This window comes from Maniola jurtina, chromosome 21, assembly GCF_905333055.1.
Source record: "Maniola jurtina chromosome 21, ilManJurt1.1, whole genome shotgun sequence".
NCBI classification, from domain to species: Eukaryota; Metazoa; Arthropoda; class Insecta; order Lepidoptera; family Nymphalidae; genus Maniola; species Maniola jurtina.
In genome coordinates, this window is record NC_060049.1 from 2,584,435 (window position 1) to 2,610,528 (window position 26,094).

The 26,094-nt window shown below is 38.6% G+C and overlaps 1 protein-coding gene across 2 annotated transcripts; it reads right to left on the reverse strand.

Annotated features, from left to right (window-relative positions):
• Positions 1-182: 182 nt before the first annotated feature.
• On the reverse strand, positions 183-25,975 carry LOC123876448 (UHRF1-binding protein 1-like). 2 transcript variants are annotated; one of them, XM_045922706.1, is made up of 29 exons: positions 25,789-25,975; positions 23,882-24,083; positions 21,771-21,881; positions 20,936-21,013; positions 20,363-20,467; positions 19,568-19,694; positions 19,006-19,166; positions 18,362-18,512; positions 17,552-17,678; positions 16,339-16,444; positions 15,702-15,816; positions 15,019-15,110; positions 14,492-14,627; positions 13,688-13,863; positions 13,112-13,226; positions 12,569-12,703; positions 11,978-12,147; positions 11,424-11,599; positions 11,045-11,181; positions 10,495-10,635; positions 9,904-10,075; positions 9,680-9,794; positions 8,908-9,042; positions 6,711-6,722; positions 3,625-3,759; positions 3,090-3,233; positions 2,479-2,780; positions 1,865-1,976; positions 183-1,240 (listed from the first exon to the last, which is right to left on the reverse strand). In XM_045922706.1, exons 1-29 carry the CDS (start codon positions 25,830-25,832, stop codon positions 1,205-1,207), a joined length of 3,768 nt encoding a protein of 1,255 aa, XP_045778662.1. In that variant the 5' UTR covers positions 25,833-25,975; the 3' UTR covers positions 183-1,204. The 2 variants fall into 2 exon arrangements, with proteins under 2 accessions (XP_045778662.1, XP_045778663.1); XM_045922707.1 differs by lacking the exon at positions 6,711-6,722.
• Between the last annotated feature and the right edge of the window lie 119 nt (positions 25,976-26,094).

The window sequence follows — 26,094 nt, forward strand, 5'->3', positions numbered from 1 at the left end:
TCAAGATGGCGGCTCATCTGGTGCTCTAAAACGGAAAGGGGTGGACATTTTTCCGTTCCTTTCTGAATGACCAAGCTTTTAATATCTTATCCTTTTATTTTGTTGATTCGATTTACCTTCAAGGGGGGTTTATATCTAGCTGCCAAATCCTTAGCTTTGCACAATGTCTCTGATGGCACATGATGGCAATTTTTTCTGACCAGGTTGTTTTTCTTTAATTTTTGCTAAGATAGCTTTCTCAGACACCCTGATTCCATGGAATCTTTTCTTTTTTACCAATCCACATACCTTCTAGTGGGGTTATGAGACCAAATAACCATATCTGTCTTATAATTCTTCAGTACTTTGTCGGTAAGTAGTAGGGTGTACGCACACTACCGTTTGTAGTCGCTAAGTGATAGTCTATTTTTTTCAAAATATTCGCCCATTCTAAGTAGATATCTCACATGGAAGCCGTTGTGGGTAGGTAACTACGTCTATATTTGTCAATAATTAATATTAGTCAAAACATTCATTTAAGTCACTTGAAGTCCAATTGTTAACATTGGTCAAAACAATAAGGTCCAATATAAATAGACCTCTGGCACAATAGCTATTATATGTAACTATAGGTCAGTGTTAAGTGGTGGCACGTTATTGGGGTGTACACACATTCGTTAGTGTTAGTGGTACGATTTTGATTTTCTCCCAAATACTATAATAACTCATGGAAGCCATAATATATGGGTCACTATACGTCAATTAACATTGGTCAAAACATTAATTTAACATCCATATGATCCAATCAATGTCCAATACAAATAGACCTCTGGTACGGTAGCTACAGGTATGTAACTAGAGGTCATCGTTAAATGGAGGGCGCGTGGTAAGGGCGTATGCGCACTACGGTTTGTGGCCGTGGGACGCTTTTGGCTTTCTCCCAAGTACTATAATATACTGCCAGTTATAATTTAAGTAGATATCTTTCATGGAAGCCATATGGGTCACTATAAGTCAATTAACATTGGTCAAAACATTAATTTAACATCTAAATGATCCAATCAAAGTCCAATATAAATAGACCTCTGGTACGGTAGCTACACGCATGTAACTAGAGGTCATCGCTAAATGGTGGGCGCGTGGTAAGGGTGTACGCACACTACAGTTTGTGGTCGCCGCAACACGCGGTACAGTCGAGGCAGCGCTGCGCCGCGCCGCGGGAGCGCTATCTCTTGCCGCGACACGTGTTTGATATTTGTTCCTGAAACATTAAACAAAAAATAAATTAAATATCTAGAATTAGAATAAATTACAATGTATTTAGAATAAATTACAATAAAATAGAATGGAATTAGAATAAATTACTAATTAAGCTGATTAAGGTTTTGTATTTTAGGGTTCCGCACCCGAAGGATGCTCAACGGGTCCTTATTAGTAAGCTTTCGATGTCCGTCCGTTTGAGTCAGCGGGCTATATCTCGTGAACCATAATAGTTAGGGAGGCGAAATTTTCACAGAATGTGTATTTCTATTGCCGCCATAGCAGCAAATAATAAAAATTCCAAAATGGCAGCTATGAAAATAAATATAAAATAAAAAGTTATAACACCGACTTTAGTACGCGGCCTGAAATGATAGTTATGCTATTTATTTATTTATTTTTATTTTACATCTAATTGAACGGCAGTGCTATCTTAACTCGCGCTATGACTTACCGAGGCTCATACCTGCCGGCCATGTTGCAACTAAATTCTTGTACAATGGTATGGAGCCCTCCATGTGCGAGTCCGATTCGCGCTTGGCCGGTTTTTAAATAACGAACTAATTTCCGAGCAAGTGACAGAAAAATACTATTGTACGCACGCTACGCTACTATACAAACGCACCTGCAGTAACCGCACGGTTTCTATGAGGTCGTGCTTGTCCGCCAACAAGTTCGCTGCTTCCTGCTGCGCCGCGTGTGCGCACTGCCTTAAAACCGCTGCCTCTTCCACTTTCCTGCAACATAGCCAATAGTACCTAACTGTATAAATCATTGAATGATTTTCGAGATTTAGGGGCATGATTTATTAAGATCATCATCATTCATTATCCATTCATTTTATTGATTCATTATAGGCAAGCGCTTGACCACAAACACACCTGATGGAAAGTGGTGATGTGGCCTAAGATGTCCCATCCCAGTGCGTCCCACATTTACCTAGAAAATGCCTATTCACTCTTGGTCACATTATCACGTTTACAGTATCTTCTTCTTTCTCCAAAGGTTATATGGGAGAGATATATTATGTACAATGTACATGTAATAGGATAAGACTACTTCTGGATGCTGTAAAGTTCTCTTCATAGTTTTTGTTTTTCACATATTCTTTTGTGTGCAATGAACATTTAAAATAAAATAAATACAATAATAAGATTTGGTATAAATAGCCTGAATTATGACGATAAATCCCTTGGGAACTCTTTAATTTTCCCATTTATAATATGAGTAGTGACTTACGCTCTCAACTCCCGATTGTCCTCCGCTATTCGACTAAGTGTTGCCAGTCTCTTCTTCAATTCCTCGTTTTCCTCATTCAACCTCTGTATTTCCCCCATAGCCTCCTGCAACTGAGGAACTGGACTGCTCGGAGACACAGTTCTGGAGCTGACTGGAGGAGGGCCCAAGTGGATAATTCCGGAGGTGTCCCTGGTGAGCCTGAGGGTTGTGAGGTCCAGGTCCAATGGTTGGGGAGCTGGTGATGAAATCGACCTGGTTTGACGATCTTCGACTAGATGAAGCTTTACGTTTTCTATTAGTACCTGAAATACGAAAATTGTCTTGCAAAGTTTTTTTGCAATTTGGCTCGCTCGCCACCTATATGCTGATGGAGAGAATTTCAGAGACCTTGACCTTAGTATCGACAATAATATTAATTACTGTGCAAAGTTTCAACTCAGAATGTACAATGCGCAAGCGCATAGATAAATTATAAGCAATCTAAAATGGTTATTATACTTAAAGCCAACAAAGGACGTGGATTTTACGTATTCTGGAAGACCCTCCATTTAATAATCACTGAGAACTAATTTCTTTTTGACTTAGGCTAATTCCGTATTAGGACAACTTACCTCAAGCGGCATAGGCGGTAAAAGAACCTCATCCTCTATGAACTCGGACAGAGCAAGCGCTGTACTCATGTTGAGAGCGATGCTCAACTCTCGGATATGGGCTTCTAGGAGTTCTTCGTAAGGCGCCAAGCCTGTGGGTTCCCCCTGAATGAAAAAGGAACTTTTTCAAAATGGCGCTAATTTTTTTTTTTTTTGTTAAATATACTTGCTTTGACTGCAATCACACCAAACAGCAGGTGATCCTAAGGTGGAGCGCGCCTGCCTAGAAGGTGCCTATTCACTCTTCTTTTTAAGCTTATACACACATACACCTTTTGAGGTACGGAACCCGAAAAAAAAGCGTCTTCTCACAAAAAGTGGTATTTGGAGCTTTAAGCACGCGATATGAGGTCATTAGATACACCTCCTTTCCGACTTTGTATCGAGAAACTAAGTTTCTAAGTCGGAGCATGGAAATCTTAAGAAGTAAAAATACTAATTTTACCGTAACCCAAATTCCATGATTTATGTTATCGATCCATGTAATATATCCCACCTTTTCGTTCAATAATCTTGGTAGCTCAGTCCGCAAAAGCCTAGCTGCGACACGCGGCGGTTCTCGCGGCTTCAAGATATCTTCTTCATCATTCGTTGGCTCGGACCAAGCGCGCGCGCGCATTGAGAACTTATTCTGCGGGGAAAATGTATTCATGGAAAAATTAGTTTCTATACATTAATGTGTGTTCAAAATAAACGTGCATGCAAAAAGCGTACAATACTACCAGTTTTATAAGTGACGTCGATATACCTGCGCAGAAATATTATTTTTGAATGACGCGAAAATATCTCGGCCAATCATAGCGCGTGTCCTTTCGCTATGGGTACTTACAAACCATTTTTTGTACACGCGAATTATGAGCGAGATAGCACGAGTCTCTGTTGTTTTGTGTTTGAAATCTTAACGTCAAGCAATAAGGTCGCTATTTCATTGGTGTACGATCGGTTTTATTCCGCGTTAGGTTGCGCTTTTCGAATTTTACCGATGCGACGTATAAAAATGGTAGTACTGTAAAATGATAACGATACATTCCGTTACTTATCAAGTATTGAATGTAACATTTGTGTAAAAACTCACTCACTAGAGTTTGCGTTTAATGTCAATATTGAAAATGGGATATAAACAGCGTTGATAAGGCGTAGCACGATAGTTGTGATTAGCAAATTGCTGCAATGTGACCAATTCTACTGGCGTCGATTCTGGTGTCTTTCTCATTCTTTAGAGTATCTGCATCTTTTTCTTTTTAATATTACTAAAAAAGGGCGAAAAATTAATTAAAAATTAAATACTCCTTTTAGTGCTACTCTACAAACTGTAGCACTATGTTTAAGGGCACCTAAAGTCAAGAAGTTTGACAATTTCAAATTAGGTTTGTCTATCTTTTTCTTATTACATTGGTAAGAAAAAGATGGTAATACTCGAAATTTAGTTTGGAGAAAGACACAGATCAGGATCAGTTCTAATCTCTAAATTAACTAAACTGGCAGCTCTAAGGCTGCGATCTATACATCGCACTTTGACTTTGCTCCGACTTAAGACAGTATTAAAACGAGACAGCGTCATACCACTCTGGCATGAATCTGTCTCGTTTTAAATGAAACTTAAGTCTAAACAAAGTCAAAGTGAGCTCTATAGATTTCAACCTTAACCTTGCGGAGAGAGCATTATAAAAGAGATAGCAATACATTTACATTAGGTACAACAGAATTAGCCACAATACCAATTGAAACTAAATAAGATGGAAATGATAGCTCATGCAATAATTGGATAGCCAAAAATATAAAGCATCAAAAACACAAACATGCAAGTTATTTGTTATTAACCAGTAGGTATATTCTGGGTAAAAAACTTTTTTCTAATCTATAATGGTACATCTAAATATGTGACTAGTATCCAGGGCCGTAAAAAAAATATGTGTGGCACTCGGCGACTGCCGCGGTAAAGCTATTGCATAGCATTTTGACGTGACAACGTCTTATAATTCGATAGAGCCGGCTGCACGCACGTAAAAACATGACTCATGCGGCGTTCCATGTAAGGCTTGAAGTGCAAGCGAGAGCGCGGAACGAGCGACAAAGAAGCACAATCGGCCTTTGTTGTCACGTTCAACTATCGTCAGTAAACCGACTTTACAGACAACCAATTTTTTTATCAACTTATGCAATAGAATCAGTTATGAGCAGTTAGCAGCTAGTCTACACGCATAAGTCTAGTCGCACGCACACAAACACCGTGCCGAAGTCTGCCGAACTGAAACGACGTTACACGATGCACGGGTTTCAACGCCGCACCGTGTGCGGGTCGGAGTGGGGGGGTGTTAGGTTTATTTTCGTTACGGAATTTCTCGATTCGGTCGCCGCGCTCAAAGCCCGCGATAAAAGCTATGCAATAGCTTAAAAATGTGACTAGTTTTACCCTTTTGTTTGATGGTGCTAATTTAGCTTCACACAATCTCTAAACTAAACCTCAAATTGAGGTCTATCCCTTTCACAATGCTATGCAAGATGTGCAAGATACAACGGTATGCAAGATTAAACCTGTACCCCTGTCGGTTTGTATGCGGCATCGTACCGGAACGCTAAATCGCTTGGTGGGACGGCTTGCCGGTAAGGTGGGTAACTAGCCAGGTAACTTAATTATGTAAAAAACATTGTTGGTTGGATGACGTAATAAATGTTGGAGAAATCATGCGATACAAAAACAACAATAACTCTCCAATTATTATTATTTATCAATCAGGAAAAAATAAAAGCTTGTGGGAACATATTGCCGTGCCATGTAATGCTGAAATTTTGTCTTAATAAAATCTAATATCTTACTCCCCCTGTCCATATACTAATAGTAAGCCATGCCCATTTCCAATACCAATTTGTGAAGTATTCTTCATTTAACTTCGTGTTATGGAATGTGATAAAAAAAAGACTACATAATGATTACAAATAAGTGTGTAAAGTCGACCATAAAATTGCTTTTCCCATTTTTGACATCAACTTCAAACTCAAAATTTCACTAAAGCTCATACTTTTATAAAATGTATGTACAATACCCGGCACGAAAGATTGCACATTGAACTTTAGAAAGAGAACTAACTATATTCAGTAGAATGTTGTCTCTGTCGTTGAGACCTACAAAAGTACACATAGGTATGAGTGACAGAGATGACGCTCTACGAAGCCGAAATCTCTTTCTATAGTTCGATTAACGACCTTTCCTCGCGGTTACTGTAGGTCTTGTAAGCGAAAATAGACCTTGTAGTTTAATGATAAACAGACGATATTTTATAGCCGATGTTACATAATATTTTTTTCTATAATAATGCGAAATCGAATGTGCAACGCTCTATAAATTTTTAGTAGGATATGGCTTACTATTAGCATTTAAATGGGGTGTTACAAATCTAAATAAAAGTTAAAAGCGAATCGTGTTGAAAGGGAGACGGCAATATCTTCCGTCTCATTCACTCGTTACACAGACAAACCCCCTTGGCTACGACACAAAACCTCTACAAACTAATTGGGCTCAACAAAGTGGTACCACTACGGTGTCATTAAACACTATATCCATCTTCAAACCATTGCAAATACCTTGAGTCGGATCTTTCGCACGATAGCCGAGCGGGCGGGAGTTGCCATAGAGAAAAAAAACACACATAGACAACATAGTTTAGAAAAAGGATGCATTCCAATTTTGAATTACATCTTTTACAGAAAAAACAGCGATTTCGAATTATGGGGGGCGTTTCACGAAATACGATGGGGTCGTGGGGTGACACGGTGATCATGCAATCTAAACCTTTACCATTTTACACTATATAAATAATTTAGTTTTTAACGTAAAACCATTGACATTTATTTTTAATCCATTGACGGTTTTCTACGAATATATTTTTTAATATCACTCAATGAACCAGCAATGCAGGACCAACCAATGTCAAATGAGTTCGGTGGCTCTCATTCAGTGTTAGACACTGATTTGGCGAATCGACCTGCAGTTACTATTGTCTCATCGCAACCAAAGGTTACACGACAATAGAAAAAAATAACAATTTACAGATAAGGTTTTTAGGTATGGTAAAGGCTTATCCTAAAAATGGATAGTAAAATAGATTTGGAAAAAGGTGAAGTTAGACATGCCAAAACAACTTGAATGAATCTTGCCTTTGAAGGTATGTAAGACGATAGAAGAAAAATGTTCAGAGGAAATTTTTTTTTGGGATATGTATGTTCAGAGAAAAGATGTTAGGTATGCCAATGTAGGTGGTGCTTATACAGTGTGTACCTGATATTAAATTTTTCATTAAATCACGAAATAGGGATTTGTGGAGAGATTGAAGATACTTTATGGGACACTAGTTGATGCTCGCGACTTTGTTTGTGTGGATTTAGTTTCTTAAAAATCCTATGGGAACTCTTTGCTTTTCCGGGATAAAAAGTTTCTCCAGGTCTTTAACTACAACCATGCGAAAAATCATGTCAATCTGTTGTTCCGTTGCAACATGATTGAAAGACAAACGAACAAATATACTTTCGCATTTAAAATATGGGTAGTGATTTCAGAACAGATGAGACCTGTTGGGAACAGCTCTTGTTTTATTTATTCATGTACCAATAACTTAAAAGTAAAACATAAATAAGAAGACGTTGTGCACAAAAGACAATTGATAGCTACTGGAGAGATTTCTTCCAGCAGCCCTAAGTCTACAGAGCGCACGTTGAATTTGCTCAGACTTAAGACACTGTAAAAAAGAGACAGTGCTATATCAATGACATAAGTCTGTCTCGTTTTAAGTAAAGCAAGTCTGGACAAAGTCAAAGTGTGCTCTATAGATCTCGACCTCAGAAGTCTTATTTAAGGAACAGGCAGATTTCTTTTGAAGACTGAACAAAATTGAACAAAAAAAAACTGGATATTGAGATTTAAGATACACACTGTATAAGAATGAAAAATGTATTTAGGTTTGATGTTTATTAACGAGATACTACGGAAAAATATGATCATATATTATAGTGGTCAAGATCTACTCGCAAAACTTTGGAAAAAGGTATATACAGAATAATGTCAAATTTTAGTGATTAAAAATTAAAAAAAAACATATAAATAGAAGACTTTGTAGAATAATATACAATATATTATAAGTCTCAATAAAGTTATTTATTTCAATTCAAAAATTGTGTAATTTTTTTAATAGGTAATTCAACTAGAACGTTAGACATGGTAAGTGTTCTGTGTTAGAGATAAACCAATAAAGACTAAAGCTGCTGACACATTACTGTGTTGTTGTGTGTTGTGACGCAACAACGTTTTATGAAGATGTGCATATCTATTGCTCTAGCAAGTTGACCCGTAGATCTATCAAACGCCCTGTCATTCAAATAAAATATGAATGCTCGCTATTCATATTTTATCACATTATAAACATTATTAAGTGTTAATTAAGTTTCTCGCACAATTTCTAAAGTAATCTTTTACAGTTCACTCTAATGATATCCTTTTTACAAACCTCATATAAAAGGATAGTAACATAATGGTCAAGACCATTTAATTATTTAGCACCATTAAGTGATTACAGACGTCCATGAACATCTTTTTTTTTTAATAAAAATATCGAGCAAACGAGCAGGCGGGTCAACTGATGTTAAGTGATTACCGCCGCCCATGAACATTTGCAGCACCAGAGGAACATACCGTTACGTCTCAACACGTCACAACACAATAATGTACGAGCGTCTTAAGAAAACAAAATTAAAATCCATATATTATAAGCAATAGGCCCCCTCTTACCTGGAACTCGTCCCAGGGTATGGCGGAGCACTCGTCACTCTTCAGGTCGTCTGCTACTATCCTCATGCAGGATTTGGTGTTCGCACTCTGTTGGACTATGTAGATGTTGTTGAGGCGCCATGTGCACGTTGAAATCTTGAAATTTGACAAGTGTAAATTAAAAATTTATAACACCCCCGACAAGTGAAGGTTACAGTAACTAGAAAAGAGCTGATAACTTTCAAACGGCTGAACCGATTTTCTTGGATTATAGCTAAGAACACTCTCGATCAAGCCACCTTTCAAACAAAAAAACTAAATTAAAATCGGTTCATTATAGTTTAGGAGCTATGATGCCACAGACAGATACACAGATACACACATCAAACTTATAACACCTCTCTTTTTGGATCGGAGGTTAAAAACCGGTCAAGTTCGAGTCGGGCCACGCTATTTTAGGGTTCCATAAATTATTATGAAGTATGAACATCGTATTTTGAGTGTATGAAATACTTATTTCTTTTCCGAGCTAGAACATCGAAATAAACCGGGAAAGAACACTCAAAAAAACGTTCGTTTGGGCAAAGCTTAAAAACTATTTTATAAATCGTTGTTTTCAGTATTTGTTGTTTAAATACAGTCTACCTATCGAAATTTCATATTCCTAACTAGTTTTGTTTATGAGATAGCCCCCGTCACAAAAATGACCTGGGCCTGGAACATATCTTTGACCCCAGGAATATTTCAGACCCTAGGACCTATTATCAAATCAAAGAATAGGTAATTGACATACCACGTCTCGTCGCTTGCAAGAGCTAGTAATCGAATGGTCACTGGGTGAGGACGATCGCTCTACCACTTCTGCAGCGACTTCCACGCCGCTTGATAGACGTCCGTGCTCGAATTCTCTGTGAATAATACGGTATTTGACTATCATCATCATCATCAGCCTATGGGCGTCATCAGCTCGATAACGCGCTATCTATTGACGTCACTAGGGATGTGCAGTAGTCTCACCTGAACGCGACGTCCGCGTCGTCAGGCGACTCGGCCGCGAGTCCCACTACGACGTAGCGGTCGCTGTCGGAGCTGGCCGTAGACGCGGCGTCGCTGCGAGCGTCGTCCCTGGTTAACGCGCTGTCTATTGACGTCACTAGGGATGTGAAACCTCGACGCATTGTCGAAAACCCTAGGGAAAAAAATTATCGATATCAAACTTTGGTACAGTCATAATCTTTGCCACTCAAGCAATGCGGGACTGCAATTACTTTTATACGTAGCATAATATTGTATATCAAATCTTTCAAAAGAGCAACCGCCGAGTTTATTGCTGGTTCTTTTCGGTAGGAAAGTCATTCCGAACCAGAGGTAGTTGCATTTGACGATTCAAAAATACTTCTCTTCTTCCTACCGGCATCGGGTTTTCCCCCCACTTTTAATATGGGTACCCTTAAGTCAAGAGTGAATAGGCATCTTCTATGCAAGGCTGCATCATCACTTGCTAGTAGGTCTGATTGCAGCCAAGCGCTAGTCTATAAATTAAAAACTTGTAAAAGTTTAATAGAATAAAAATATTTTAATTTGATTTGAAATATGACTTCCACCTACCTCCAAAACTCAGTCCGGGACTAGCAGGAGGGATCTCCTCAGCTCCCAATGGCTGAGCTGTGCAAACTTCTATGGAGGCTTGAGTCGCCAACACCCCGCTATCTCTGTCTAACATAGACGGTGCCATTGTTGCTTCTGAACCTAGAGAGATTAGAAGTAAATTTTACTGACGATGGTGATGGATCATTCCTCACTATCCTGACTATCCTGACCAGGACCAGAAAGGTCAGGTCAGCTCAGGTGGAAGGCACAAAGGTCAAGAAACCGCCTATAACTCCAAATTATTAATTATTAATTATGCTTGACTACTGTAATTACTTAAATAACTAATCCTTAAAACAACAGTTCATCTTCTAGGTAAACGCGTCCCATCTTAGGCCACATCATCACTTTCAATTTGGCTGATTGTGGTCAAGTGCTTGCCTATAAGGAATAAAAAAAATAGCCATGCGCTATTCTATAAATTAAAAAAAAAGCGCAAACCGGTCCGTAGTAAGTCCTGTAAAGTGTCTGTCTGTCCTAAAAACTGTAATGTCATGAATATATTTACCTAATCTCAAGTCATTAAGGCTGGAGGAATCGAGTGGCACGCTGTCCAGATCTCTGGAAGACTCCTGTCCGGGACAGCTGGAAGGCAATACCAGAGTGACTTCCACTGCTGGTACTACTAGACCCACTACTATTGACCTGAAACAAGACATCAAAACTTCGATAAGTCGGTATATGGTTATGGAATGTGGAGGTATCTTTTTCTTCTTCCAATGATACTGATTTTACTATTAAATTTTAGAATGTTCACATCCTCTTCTTACTAATGTAATATGAAAAGGACAGACACAGTTTCACAGTTTTAATTTTTATTTAGAGCTGTCAAACCTCGTGACTTTAGCTGCCAGTCGCGAGACTATTGTTTAAATTTGTTGTCTTACCCCTGGTCATCTTCAGGCATTCTACTGGCTTGATGCGCAAGCCACGCGGTCAACTCGCTGATGCGTTCCATTTGACGTAGTAAAAAGAGCAGTTGATAGTGGTTTAGTTGGATACCGCTTAGGCCGCAAGTTCGACCTATCACCCATATCCGGGAGAATCCTTCCTCAAAACATACCTAAAAATAATTTCAAATAATTTCAAATCAAAACAAAATCCAGGTTAAGAAAATTTATGAAGGTATGAAAACGCGAATCAAGGCTCTTTATTTACGGCTTCGGAATCGTACTTTTTCTTGCTGTCCTAACCTACACCTAAACATAGTCCTTATACTTATTCGTTAAAAATACTTATTCGTTATACATAAAAGGAGACACTGGCCTAATTACAAATATGAACGTACATGTTAGTTAGTTGATACCTACTTGAGATTTTCATTTAAGTTCTCTGTAAAACTTAGACCCCAAATAGAAACATAAGGAATTTTGTGAAATTCCTCTGCGATAAAAATCTAAGTTGCGGAAAAAAGCCGGTTTAAATAAGATGGCTGACTTACCCAAGCAGTTAACGGCGTAGCATCCAATAAAGGAGATGGTTTATAGTTAGTGGCGCGAGCTCCACAGAAATCTGCCCACAATGGCTCAACCCGCGCGCACCAAACTGATCTGTTTTCCCGCCACAGCATCTCATGACTTATCGCTGTTCCTCGCTCTATGTCATCCAGATCTAGAAAATATACAAAACCAAAATGTGCACCCAAAATCAATTATTTATATTTAATCTATTTGGCCCAAGAAGTCTACAATTTCATTTCAATCTATATTTAAGTCCATTATCCAATTATTACAGCACATCATGTTTTTTTTCTAAAAGAATATTAGCCATGCTAATCATGACTAATACTTTCCTTTTTGTGCTAGGAGTAGGTACGACAATAGTGCAACGGGTGGGGTTTGAACCGCCGAACTTTCGGAATTCAGTCGGCTCCTCAACCGTTAAACTATCGAGGCTCTAATTGTACATAATGTCAACGCAACGCATTGGTGGTTCCTCTGGTGCTGCAAATGTTCATGGGCAGTGGTAATCACTTAGCATTAGGTGATCAACCTGCTCGTTTGCTTGCTATTTTTATTAAAAAAAAACTTACTGTCAGCATGCAATAGGAACTGCTCGTGAATCGGGTCCAAATCTTCACTGGAGCACGGGAACTGACCCCTGGGAGGTGCGGATCTTCGCATGGAAGATATTATGGACGCTAAATCGGCTCTGCTGCCTGCTGTGTCTGACAAAATAAGAGGTAAGTTGCGCAAGAGCGGATAGTTAGGTATTGAATACAGTATTTTTAACCCCCGACCCAAAAAGAGGGGTCTTATAAGTTTGACGCGTGTATGTCTGTGGCACTGTAGCGCCTAAACTAATGAACGGATTTTAATTTAGTTTTTTTTGTTTGAAAGGTGGCTCGATCGAGAGTGTTCTTAGCTATAATCCAAGAAAATCGGTTCAGCCGTTTGTAAGTTATCAGCTATTTTCTAGTTACTGTAACCTTCACTTGTCGGGGGTGTTATAAATTTTTAATTTACACTTGTATATATTTTTTGTGGACGCAATGCCAAAAATACCTCAAAATCAAGCGAAAGGTCTCAAAAATTTTATATGTTCGAGTATTCGTGGATCTGAGCCATATACTCACTAGCCCGTGGCGACTCCCGTACATTGGTGAACATGGCTCTGGCGGTACAAATGTGGAGCTCCTTGGGTCGGTCGCGCTGTTGCGATACATGTTCTGGCCCCGCTTCTAGAACTATCTGAGACCAATAATTTCACTACATTTTATAAAAATGTACTAAGTATCAATAGGTTTTATTGGTTTTAATGTATATCTGTTGAATAATGAGTAAAATTTATAATTACAAAATTGAAATATCCCATTTAAAAAATTGTTTTTCCTCCCTTAATGAAACATTACCTCAAAATGACGAGTATCTTCAGCGGTTTTAGCAGTTTTGTTCGACAATTAGTAGCGCGAAAAGGGGTATGGGCACTTCAACAAACATTTTGAGGGAGTTTTATTACAAATGCTAAAATGTTTTTTATTTCAATCGCGCCGCAACGCAGCAACAATCAACGTGATTTTTACATAGTTATATGTAGTTAAAGACCTGGAGAGTGACAAAAAACTACTTTTTATTCCGGAAAATCAGAGAGTAACAATAAAACTATGGACAAAGTCGCGGGCATCAGCTAGTCATAGCATAGAAAGACCCACCTTAGGCATGATGGCTTCAGTCCGTATGTCAATATAGGCAGAAGTATCGTCCTTTGGTGCGTTGTCTACGGCTGCGGCGCCCACGTGCGGCAAAAACGCCGCTAGCCACAGTATGCTGGGCACATCCACCGATACGCGCACTGGACTCAGTTGTACGTACAGCTTGGGCGCCGGCACTGGAAGTAACAATCGCATATTATATACATCAGTATGGCCGTAAATACTTTATCTACGGCCGCGAGACCAACTGGCTGTGAGGCAGGAATGCGGCTGGCCACAGTAGCCTGGGCACGTCCACCGATACACGCACTGGGCTCAAGTGCACGTATTGTTTAGTAACAATTACAATATTTTATTATAAATACAAAAGTGTGTTCTTTTGTTGGATTATCCTTCATTCACTTCGCGATGGAACAAGGATCAAAGTAATTTATGCATGGATATACTTAAAGACTTGGAGAGTGACAGACTACTTTTATCCCGGAAAATAGAATAACCACGCGAATTACATGCGGACGAAGTCGCGGGCCTTATCTAGTGGTATTATATAACGATCAGCATGGCCGTATCAAGTGCTGTCTTTGGAGCGCTGTTATCGATATTTTAATGTGAAATTACAGCGTCTCAAACGAAATCGAAACCCTGGAATATTCACCACTCAGGAATGGGATTTTTTAACTATTTGGTATCAAGTTAAATAACATTAGAACTTTGACAAAAAAAAACTGCAGCTCGATTAATCACAGTATTCGATGGCTAATTTACAGCATAGGCAAACCAAAAATACTTATAATTAGTACTAACCTGGAAAGCAGACATCCCCAGGGTAATAGAAAAAAGTTAGCTCTGCATGTAGCAGCCCTGCGTCTCCAGGTAACGTCGCCTTTTCAGCGCTCACCAACGGCCTGGGCGCTTCCCTGGACTTCGATCCTGTTGACACCTGGTTAAAAAATATACTAGACTAGCTTATGCCCGCGACTTCGTCCGCATAGATTACACGAATTTCAAACAGCTAATTTACCCCCTTAGGGATTGAAATTTCAAAAACTCTTTCTAAGCGGATGCATACGTCATAATAGCTATATGCATGATTCAGCCTGATTTGTTCAGTAGTTTGAGCTGTCCTTTATATCATCGCCTTTATAATAAGGTGTCCTCTGAAGAGCTGTTTGACCTCTTTCTACCTTCCTTCTTCTACAACCGCACCGCACGCCACCGTAAGTAATTTCACCACACCAAAAAAAACATGATTGTCGTCACGCGCAAGCCTATCATGCAATTTAAATAAGCAAAGTTGGGGCTGGTCAGCTATTTACATAACAAAAAGTTACCTTATAGACGGTGAAGTCATCTATCCTGAGTATGAGGCAGGTGGTCATTAGTTTTCCCAGTTGCTGCAATATTCGCGTTCTAGTGGGAGATGCTGCAATAAAGGATAATGAACTTGCAGGATATGAACTCCGATAAATAAACCATCGTACAAGATATATCTAACACTTTTATGTAGAATGCAGTATATGAACTCCAATAAATAATCCACTGTACCATCGTATAAGGTATAACCTAACACTTTTATGTAGAACTCTGCAAGTTAATTACAGTCTGTGCCATCTATATGTGATGTAGTGAATTATTTTTTTTGTCAACACATTTTAATTTTTTTGTGTTTAGATATACCCACAAATTCACGATTTTCCGATTTTTCCCTTTACTTGTGCTATAAGACCTACCTACTTGCCAAATTTCATGGTTCTAGGTCGACGGGAAGTACCCTATAGGGTTTCTTGACAGACATGACCGAGGGACAGATGGACAGACGAACAGACGGACAGATAAACAGACAAACAACAAAGTCATCCTATAAGGGTTCCGTTTTTCCTTTTAACGTACCGAACCCTAAGAATAACACTTTTTAATTTTCATGGCAGCCATTTTGAATTAATTCACCATCTTTAGTTCTTAGTGGTGAGTCGGCCGTGGAATGAGATGATGACGATGTATGTATGGGTATTACCTTGTGATGTGATAGTAGTGTTAGCATTGGACGGAGCATTGGTCGGCGCTTGCGCAGCGGCCCGGTGGTTTACGCCGTTGGGCACCGGTTCATCTACCCTCTCGCTGTAACTAGTCTATAAAGTGAAAAATTGAGGTAACATAAATACAGGAACTATGTCCATACTAATATCATAAATGCGAAAGTATGTCTGTCTGTCTGTCTGCTAGCTTTTCCCGCCCCAACAGTTAAACCGATTTTGATATAATTTGGTACAGAGTTAGCTTACATCCCGAAACTTGACGTAGGCAACTTTTTATCCCAGAAAAGCATAAAGTTCTTACGCAGCCGAAGTTGCGGGCATCATTTAGTAACTATTTAAGTTTTCAAGTGTGTACATTCGACAAAGCCGTGTCGCCAAGCGATTCAGCGTTCCAGTACGATGCCGTGTAGAAACCAAAAGGGTATACGTTTAATGGAATCTTCCATACGCCTTCCAGCCCGCTTCCATCTTAGACTGCATCACCACTTACCATCAAGTGAGATTGCGGTCAAAGGCTGACTTGTATCTGAATGAAAAAAAAAAAAAAAGTGTGACTTGACTATTTACACAGCGTATTTCGCAAAGTGTACACATTGTATAGCTTGAAAATACTACCTTAGCACTGGGTGTTAAAGGTCTGGGATCTAAAGTTTCCAACAAAGTGGTGCAGAAGGAAGACATGGCTTGTGATAACCACTGACTATGTGGTGTGGCCGCTTCCCTGCAATAAAAAATCACGAAAAATGTATACAAATACTTTTACGCAGAAAGTATTGAAGTATTTTTGTCTGGAAATGTAATGTACATCAAGGTATCAACGGATCGCAAACAATCAACATTATTATCGATATAGACCTCAAAACAATTTGTTTACTGTCAGATTGGAACTGTGTAATTTTGATGAAGATTTGATGAATAGTTCAAAATCGAGGATAGAACTCCTCAACAGGTAACAGCAATTCAATAGCGATCAGTATAATAGCTTAGTAAAAAGTAGACTCATAGCCATAATACATAGTATATAAGCATACAATACATAACCATTTCTTCCCTATTAGTAACAGGTTTGATTCCGGTAAAAAAAACGTACCTAAATTTCTCAGAGGAATTCAATACGGGTTTCATTGTATTCAAAACATTTTACGAGAAATCTTTATAAGAAGATTTTAAATGCGAAAGTGTGTTTATCTGTATACTACCTTTTCACGGCCCAGCAGTTAAACCGATTCTGACGAATTTTGGTACAGGGTTAGCTTATATCCCGGGGACGGACACAGGCTACTTTTTATCCCGGAAAATCAAAGAGTTCCCACAGGATTGCTAATGACCCATCCGCTTAACCGATTTGTATGTGTACCGAGGTAGCTTGCGTCCCTGTAATTGACATAGGCAACTTTTTATCCCGGAAAATAAAACAGTTCCCGCAGGATGTTTAAAAATCTAAATCCACGCGGACGAAGTCGCGGGAATCCTCTAGTAACCCATATTTTGTCTATGGACTAGGTAGACTCGCCATGCAAAGACGGGGCGGGTCCACTAGTTAATACGTAAACAGTGATTTGTAACAAGTGTAAATTAAAAATTTATAACACCCCCGACAAGTGAAGGTTACAGTAACTAGAAAAGAGCTGATAACTCTCCAACGGCTGAACCGATTTGCTTGGAATATAGCTAAGAACACTCTCGATCAAGCCACCTTCCAAACAAAAAAAACTAAATTAAAATCGGTTCATTAGTTTAGGAGCTACGATGCCACAGACAAATACACAGATACACACGTCAAACTTATAACACCCCTCTTTTTGGGTCGGGGGTTAAAAATACCCACCTGTATCCTCTCCAATGTCGTCGGTCATTGGAAGCCTTGTGGTAGGGGAAGAGGTCTGCTTGCATACTGACTAGAGTTACTTGTAACGCACCACCGTTTGCTAGTTGAGGCATTTCTGATCTACCCACTGGAACAAAGAAAAACTGTCATACACTCTCACTGTAAAATATCTATAACCACACTCTGCTACCAAATTATGGTAGGGCACCTAATATGAAATACTATATAATATGTATGTATGTAACAAGGTGATTGAAAAAAAAAAACTTATCTCTCGCTCCGCCATAAACCCAGCAAGCCTAGTAAACACTGATAAAATATTTATAATTAAAATCGGTCGGTCGGTTTTTAAAAAGGCGAGCCGGGTTCGGGAAGAGTTCTGTACCTTCGTACAAGAAATGACATGTTTTAATTTTTTTTTTACTTTTTATGGCGGCCATTTTGAAATTTTTATTGTTATAAAAATACATAATATGTGAAAATTTCAACTCTACTGAAATTGAAACCTCTGTTGAAATTTTCGAGATATAGCACACAGACAGACAGACGGACGAATGGACAGTGGAGGCATAGTAACAGGGTCCAGTTGGCATCCTTCGGGTAGGAAAACCCCTTACAACATTTCACATTAAAATATCTATATAAACACTCTGCTACCAAATGTTAGGGCTCTCTCGCTTCATCAAAAACCCAAACTTTATTGATCACTCAAGATGGTTGACGCCCACTGAGTGTTTTGTCTTTGTTATTTGTATGTGATTACGTAACAGAGAGAGCCTTATACTAACTTCTCCCGTGAATGGTACTTACGTCCCGGATCATCGCATAGATGCAAGTCTATCCTGGGCGCGAGCAGATGATACGAGGTTTCCCGAACGTCGTGTTTCGCGAACATTCGTGCTAGGATATCTTTGTCGCCAGAGTTCTGCCTGCTTTGGATCTGCTCGCGAGGTTCTTCTATCTGTAGAAAGAATTAAAGGATTGCTATTTAAACCTTAACTTATTTAACCATTAAAATTCGAAGTTAAATCATGCAGCGTTGCATGATTTAATTTCGAATTTTAATGGTTGAAATCAATCAGTTTCATTGTTGTTTTTATTTGTATTGCATTACATATCAAGCCAGGGACATGTCTAGCGGAAAAACACTCGGAATTTTCTCTCGCGTTCACACAGTTAACAAACTCATTATACCTACGATGTACAGTTTGGTTACGGAAAATCGCTTCCATTCCATTCCATTTCAATATAAATTCAGCCTAAATCTCTAAAATTAATGCACAAGGACCCGTTAAACTGATTTGGTATTTTTTGTAATGCTGTCACTTTTTGGCGAGAGCCTAATATGGTTGCAAAAAAGTGGCAGCAATAGAAAATGGCCCTACAATCTCGATTTGCATTTAGGAAAATCCTTAACTCAACAGTTTCTCTTCTCAGCCTTTCAACAAACTGACCTTATGAGCTGCCTTAGTCCTAGTGGCCATTTGCGTGGCCTTCTGCACCGGACCAGCCAACGCCGCCGCGCATGCCAAAGCCGCCCGCAGCTGCCCATCTGTCAGCGCCCACGCTAGCGGCTCCGGACGAAGAACTAACCTCGAACCCAGGACCGCACAATCTGTAGAAAAATATTTGAGACTAGAGGATACCCGCGACTTCGTCCGCGTGGATTTAGATGGAAACTGATTTTCCGGGATAAAAAGTTGTCTATTTTGATTACAGGGACGCAAGCTAATTCGGTACCAAATTTCATACAAATCGGTTAAGTGGATGGGTCTTTAGGAATCCCGCGTCCTAACCTATATAACCTAACCTGTACCTTTCGTCAGAATCGGTTACAGTGTTGGGCCGTGAAAAGGTAGCAGACAGACAGACAGATAGACAGACAGACAGACACACTTTCGCTTTTACAATATTAGTATGAAGTATGGATTAGCTTATGCCCGTGAATTAGTCTGATAATTCGTTCGAACTATAATGAATAAGAAAAAAATAACTAGAATAAACATTTAAACAAACCTGAAAGACGTTTCTTAATAACAATCCGGCAATGTGTATTGCCCAATAGCAGCCTCAAAGGAGGAAGGTTAGCAGCTGCCGCGCCGAGGGCCTTTGCTTCTATACGCGCACTTTGCCATTCCAATTCCTAAAAATGATACAGGAAAATTAAGATGCTGTGGTTACCAAGTTTCCTCATACATTCTAACCTCCATGGTAATATTATAAATGCGAAAGTGTGTCTGTCTGTCTGCTAGCTTTTCAAGGCCAACAGTTTAACCGATTTTTATGAAATTCGGTACAGAGTTAGCTAACATCTTGGACATGGACATAGGCTATATATTTTTATCCCAAAAAATCAAAGAGTTTCCACGGAATTCCTAAAGGTTCATCCGTTAAACCGATTCGTATGAAATTTGGTTCAGAGGTAGCCTGCGTCCCGGAAATTGACATAGGCAACTTTTTATCCCAGAAAATCACAGAGTTCCCACGGGGTTTTAAAAAATTTACATCCACGCGTACGATGTCGCGGGAATCATCTCGTGTTCAATAATTGTGAAAGAATCAGTACACTTTAACAAATATGACTTAGCCAAGTCCTAAACAATACAATTGTATTAATTCTAGACATTTTTTTATCAATCAAAAAATGTACAATGTTACCTATTTTGAATAAATTATTTGGCTTTGACTTGAGGAAGAACTCCTAAGAAAATAATTAGACGTCTTTTCTTCATATGAGTTCTTCCTGCATACATTTCAGTCAAGCGAGAATAATTTAGATTAGATACTTTTTTACTGTAATTCCTATCTTACCTTAAATATAAGTAGTTGTCCAGTGTCGGGAGATTTGATTCTAGTCAGTCTTAAGTCACCTTTCCGACCTTCAGGCGTACGCGACTCCACGGTCACCCTCGAGATCTAAAGGTCAATTTGAAAGGTCACATCAAAACGACATATTATGGAAAAGTAAATAAACTTGACAAAAAAGATTTTAAGCTCGCTACGCTCTCGTAATTTTCAAAAGTTCTGTAATTTTGTTAGAACAATTTACTATTACAAAGGAGGGTTGTTTTTCACCTGTATGTTTGTCCGTTCCTATGTCTTCTCGTAAACACTCAACGGCTCAACTAATTTTGATAATTCGTCGCGGCATACAATCCGTTCGCTATGACTTGTCATCTGCTGTCATGTTGGCACCATTGCTTTTTTTGCTTTATTCCTTTGAATTTAGGGTTATTATTGTGTGATTTGCAATGACGACAATATAACGTTAGGGGTCAAGTTATAGTGAACGGTCCATGGACAATATTTTGACGCAACCGGCTTAATGGATACCTATAATATAAGTATGAAAATTACTTGTATGTATATAAAAGATATATTTACCTGAACACTACTGGTGAACGCATCACATTTGAAGTCTATTTGCACTTGATTCACAGCTACCGAGATTCCGTCTATTACCTGCAACAAATAGATGAAATACTGAACCAAATAGATGATGCCGGCAACTTCGTCGACGTGGGATCATTTTTTTTATTTTTTATTTTTAAATCTGGGACAGTAAACAATTACATATAATGTATTAAAACTATAACTTATATCTACCAAACAATATTGGCAAATATATAAAGAAGTACACTATCCATAGCTTAGCAATAAAATTAGGGTGACACAATATGAACAAACTACTTTACCTAATATAACAAAGGACTAAACTTTACAGTAATTAAAAACAATAAAGAAATTTTGTATGAAAAACATTTCTATGAAGTGCCTTGAGAACTCTTTGATTTTCCGGGACAAAGAGTAGCCTATATCCTTTACCAGGATGCAAGCTATCAACTTTTCTTCCTCACCTTTTCCCACATTACATGGGGTCAGCAACACATGTCTTCTTCCAATCTCTCCTGTTATCCATCAACATAATATGTACCAAATTCGGTCCGAGGGATGGGCAGTTAGGCCTCATTTAAACGAGAGCTTTTTTAACGTCCATTAAAAAAGCGTCCAAGTAGAACAAATATATTCCCAAGTATCTGATCACACGTGAACGCTTTTTTACGTGTGATCAGATACTTAGGAAAACATATATGTTATAACGTCTCGTTATAAAAGCTCTCGTCTAAATGAGGCCTTAAAAGGTAGAAAACAGATAGACCCACATTCGCTGTTATAATATTAGTATGGATTTCTCGTTATGTATAAGGTGAGGATTTACCTTATGTATGTAGCTATATTTGCCCGGTATAGGCATAGCTGCCGCCGCGCTCGCGTGCATAGTGCGTGGCTCCTCGCATACTTCCAGTGCTATGCTCACTTCGTCTAGATTCTGGAACAAATAAATTTTTTTGGTGATAATCGTCTTTTCTAAATGCGGATTGCGATTTTTAGAGACATGAGCAAGGAAAACATCGTGAGGAAATCTGCATGCCTGAGCTGAACATTCTCCATAATGTTCTCAAAGGCGTGTGAAGTGTTCCATTAATCCACACTTGGACAATGTGGTAAATTGAAGCCAAAAACATATTGAGAGAAGGTCGATGCTCAGAAATGAACCAGCAATATGTTGATAATGATGATACATGTAATTACATACATGTAATTTGATTGATTGATTGATTGATTGATTGATTGATTGATTGATTGATTACAAAACGATTGCGATTGTTAAGCAACGTTGACTGAAGTCGGTAACTCGATGCGTGACTGACTTTGGAGATATGGATTTAGCTTTGTCGTTTCCTCGTGCTCGAAGAGTACATTAAGCCGTCGGTCCCGGTTATTACCATTGACATCACCTAATAGCTGTAAAACTTAAGAGTCGAAAATCTCGTCTTCCGAAGCCACCGCATTATTATCCCAAGAAAACTCCTACCATTACAATTGATTAGTGGAATGGGTCACGACCCTCAACAATTAGGGATACGACGCACAGCGAATATTTACATGGCGTCTAAGTTTACACCGACCTTAAACCCACCTTGTAACATACATACTATGCAAACAATAGATTACATTAAGTGCACGAACACGATTTAACACGCGCATGCAATTTTTAAATCGATAACGCACCTACGAGTAACTACTAACTACATATTATTATGTACGAGTATCTCATTATTGTATACAAAGTACACAAACGGATGTTTTAAGTCTGCACATGATATTTATAGATTGAAAATTGTACACATAGTATCAATTAATTTAAATTGTTTTTTTATTCGGCCCGAAACTACATACGCATTAGGGTTGCCACCTGCCACTTCTTGATTTACAGGTTACCAGCATCAACAATTCAGATTGGCAGTAAAGAAAATTGAATTGAATTGAATTCTTTCTCTTTCTATTAAGTCATCATCATGATCAACCTCTCGCTGGCCCACTACTGAGCACAGGTCTCTTCTCGGAATGAAATAACAACATGGAATTTGATGAATAACATGGAACTTTTCTTATCAAGAGCATGATTCAACAAACTAAAACATAAATGAGTCTGATTTTACTATGTACTTTGTATTTGTAAACTTATTTTTTTAGTCGTTCATTCATATTAATTTATTGTAAGATTGTAAGTACAAAAACGATGTTACATAAATTATTAAGTAGGTACATATCACAATCAGACTAATATTATAAAGGCGAAAGTTTGTATGTGTGTGCGTGTGTGTGTGCGTGTGTGTGTGCGTGTGTGTGTGTGTGTGTGTGTGTGTGTGTGTGTGTGTGTGTGTGTGTGTGTGTGTGTGTTAGCTGGTGGCTCCTCCTCTGAAGAGTGAAACATCACACTAATATTATAAAGGAGAAAGTTTGTATGTGTGTGTGTGTGTGTGTGTGAGCGTGTGTGTGTGTGTGTGTGAGTGTGTGTGTGTGTATGTTTGTTACTCCTTCACGCAAAAACTACTGGACGGATTTGGCTGAAATTTGGAACGAAGATAGATAATATCCTGGATTAGCACATAGGCTACTTTTTGTCCCGGAAAATAAAAGAGTTCCCACGGGATTTCGAAAAATCTTAATCCACGCGGGCGAAGTCGCGGGCATCGGCTAGTCTATCATAAAATGGCGTGCAAAATTTGCTAGCTGGATCCACATTTCTCTTGATCTACAGTCTCTTAGGCTTAGAGCTACTGAGAGCAATATGACAGGATTTTCAGAAAATTTACAGTTTGGAAGACCCCCACTAGATGGACAGACGAGATGGACATCAAATGAGTCGCAAGGAGCTGCTGGATTCAGGCAGTGCAAGCTCGTGGCGAGGCAAAGTCCCTACAAGAGTCCTATGTCAAACTTAAATCCTAGTTAAGAAATTAAACAACTTATTCTCTTTCTCACCAATACAATAGGAACTGTCTTCAATTTGGTCCATTGGATCCTGAATGAGGCTCTATTACACCTGGCTGAGGTCAGGCGCACCCATCCTGGCAGTTCCAGGAGTTCCGTTAATAGATCCTCGTCCAGGGTCAGGTCCTGGAGCTCACCGGATCCTCTGAGAGCCGAAAGAGAGATCTGTTCTGGTGACAGGTTCTTGGTGTACCTGAAAAATTAATAAATGAATTTTGGTAAATTACTATTATTGTTACATATAATGTATAGAAGTATGCGTTACTTTGTGGAAGTCCATGATAAACAAAGAATTAAAAGCTTAATTTGCTATAATCTGCTAAAAAGTACTGGCTGAAAAAGTCTGTATGGTACAACATGCAGCATGTAACATGCACCACCCGCCCTTCCACTGCCAAGCATGGAGGAAAAGCCAGCCACCAAGCAAGCCTCAAGTACCACCACACAACACTACAGAAAGCCACCAGAACACGCTCGATGCACGTTTCGATCTGACACCAGGGCATACTCAGGAGATGTAGACCTTAATGCACAATTGCATAATTTGTTGGCTTTTCCTGCATTCTTAGCAGCGAGAGGGTGGGTGGTGCATGTCACATGCTGCATGTTGTACCACTTGGATTCTTTGTATTTTGATAAATTATGTTAAAAAGCTGCGATAGCCTAGTGGTTAAGAGTTCAGACACCTATTCAGGGAGTCTGCAGTTTGATGCTGGAAATACATGTGTAACATTCAGTTATGTGCATTTAAAGGAATTAAATACCAATTACTTTAATAGTGAAGGAAAACATGATGAGGAAAAATCTGCATGCCTGAGAATTCTCCATGTTTTCAAAGGTGTTTGGAGTCTACCAATCTGCACTTAGACAGCGGGGTGAACTATGGGCTAAAACCTTATCATTCTGAGAGGAAACCTACGGTATGTGGATTGAAGAAGGGTTAAGATAATGATGATAATATGTTCAAATTTTAAGTAAAAACTGGCTAAATACCTGTTTAATATTTTTACACTATTAATTTTAAATCTCCATTGCACCTAATTTTTATTTTGAACTAGAGGATGCCCGCGACTTCATCCGTGAGGATTTAGGTTTTTGAAAATCCTGTGAGAAGTCTTTGATTTTCCGGGATAAAAAGTAGCCTATGTCCGTCCCCGCTATATAAGCTAACTCTGTACTAAATTTCGTCAGAATTTCTGAATTTCAGAAAATCAGAATTAAACTTTTGGGCCGTGAAAAGGTAGCAGACAGACAGATAGACAGACAGACACACTTTTGTATTGATAATATTAGTATGGAAGTATGGATTAATATGTATAGTATGGATATGGATAAAGCGAGATTCAGCATGTAGCTCTGGTTGAATACTAGGCTGAAATCTATTTAGTACCAGTCTACTATCTACATCATAAAACATTGAAATTTAAGAAATGTGTAATTTATTTTGAAGCTTGTAGGAGGCAAAGCATAGCAGAACCCACTCTGTTATCAAGCTTTGTGGCCTACTTTGAAAGGAATGCAGGGAGATATAATTGAATAAATTATATTTTTGTTATAAATAAAAAAACGTAATCCTAAAATAAAAGAGCCATTGCTTATTTAAATAATTGAGAAATGATTAGGACAATATTCTACGTTGTGTTCTACGTACATAGTGTTGTTTTAGACGTATTTTTCTGCAATGATTATGTTTCAGGTTTTTGTAAGAAAACAATTTGAGATTTACATTGGAGCACAAAAAATTGATTCATTATAAATCACAAGAGTCTATCAAGGTTACAGCAACAACCTAGACGGAAACAAATTGTATACCTAAACATTGTTATTTTATTAAATTATAACACTTGTAAAAATAATAAACCACTAACACCTAAGACAACAAGTATTTATCGACTTACCTCGAGAGATGTTTCAATAGCTGATTCTTAATTATAGTCACCATCTTGAAGATTCGTCTTGCATCTAATAAACTCGTGAATTTTAACGAAAAATCATTATTTCACACATGAATTTTCTTAGCCCATTCAAGACTTAATTTTCTTTCTTCAACATTTTATGAATGAGTTGGCGAATGAGAATATGGAATAAACGTCAAAACGTCAAGAGGACGATTCTGTCAATTGGCTGTCAATATAATCAGCTGTTCATTCATTGGACGGCCTTTGTTATCATTTTAAACAATAAAACACGTAATCTTCAATATA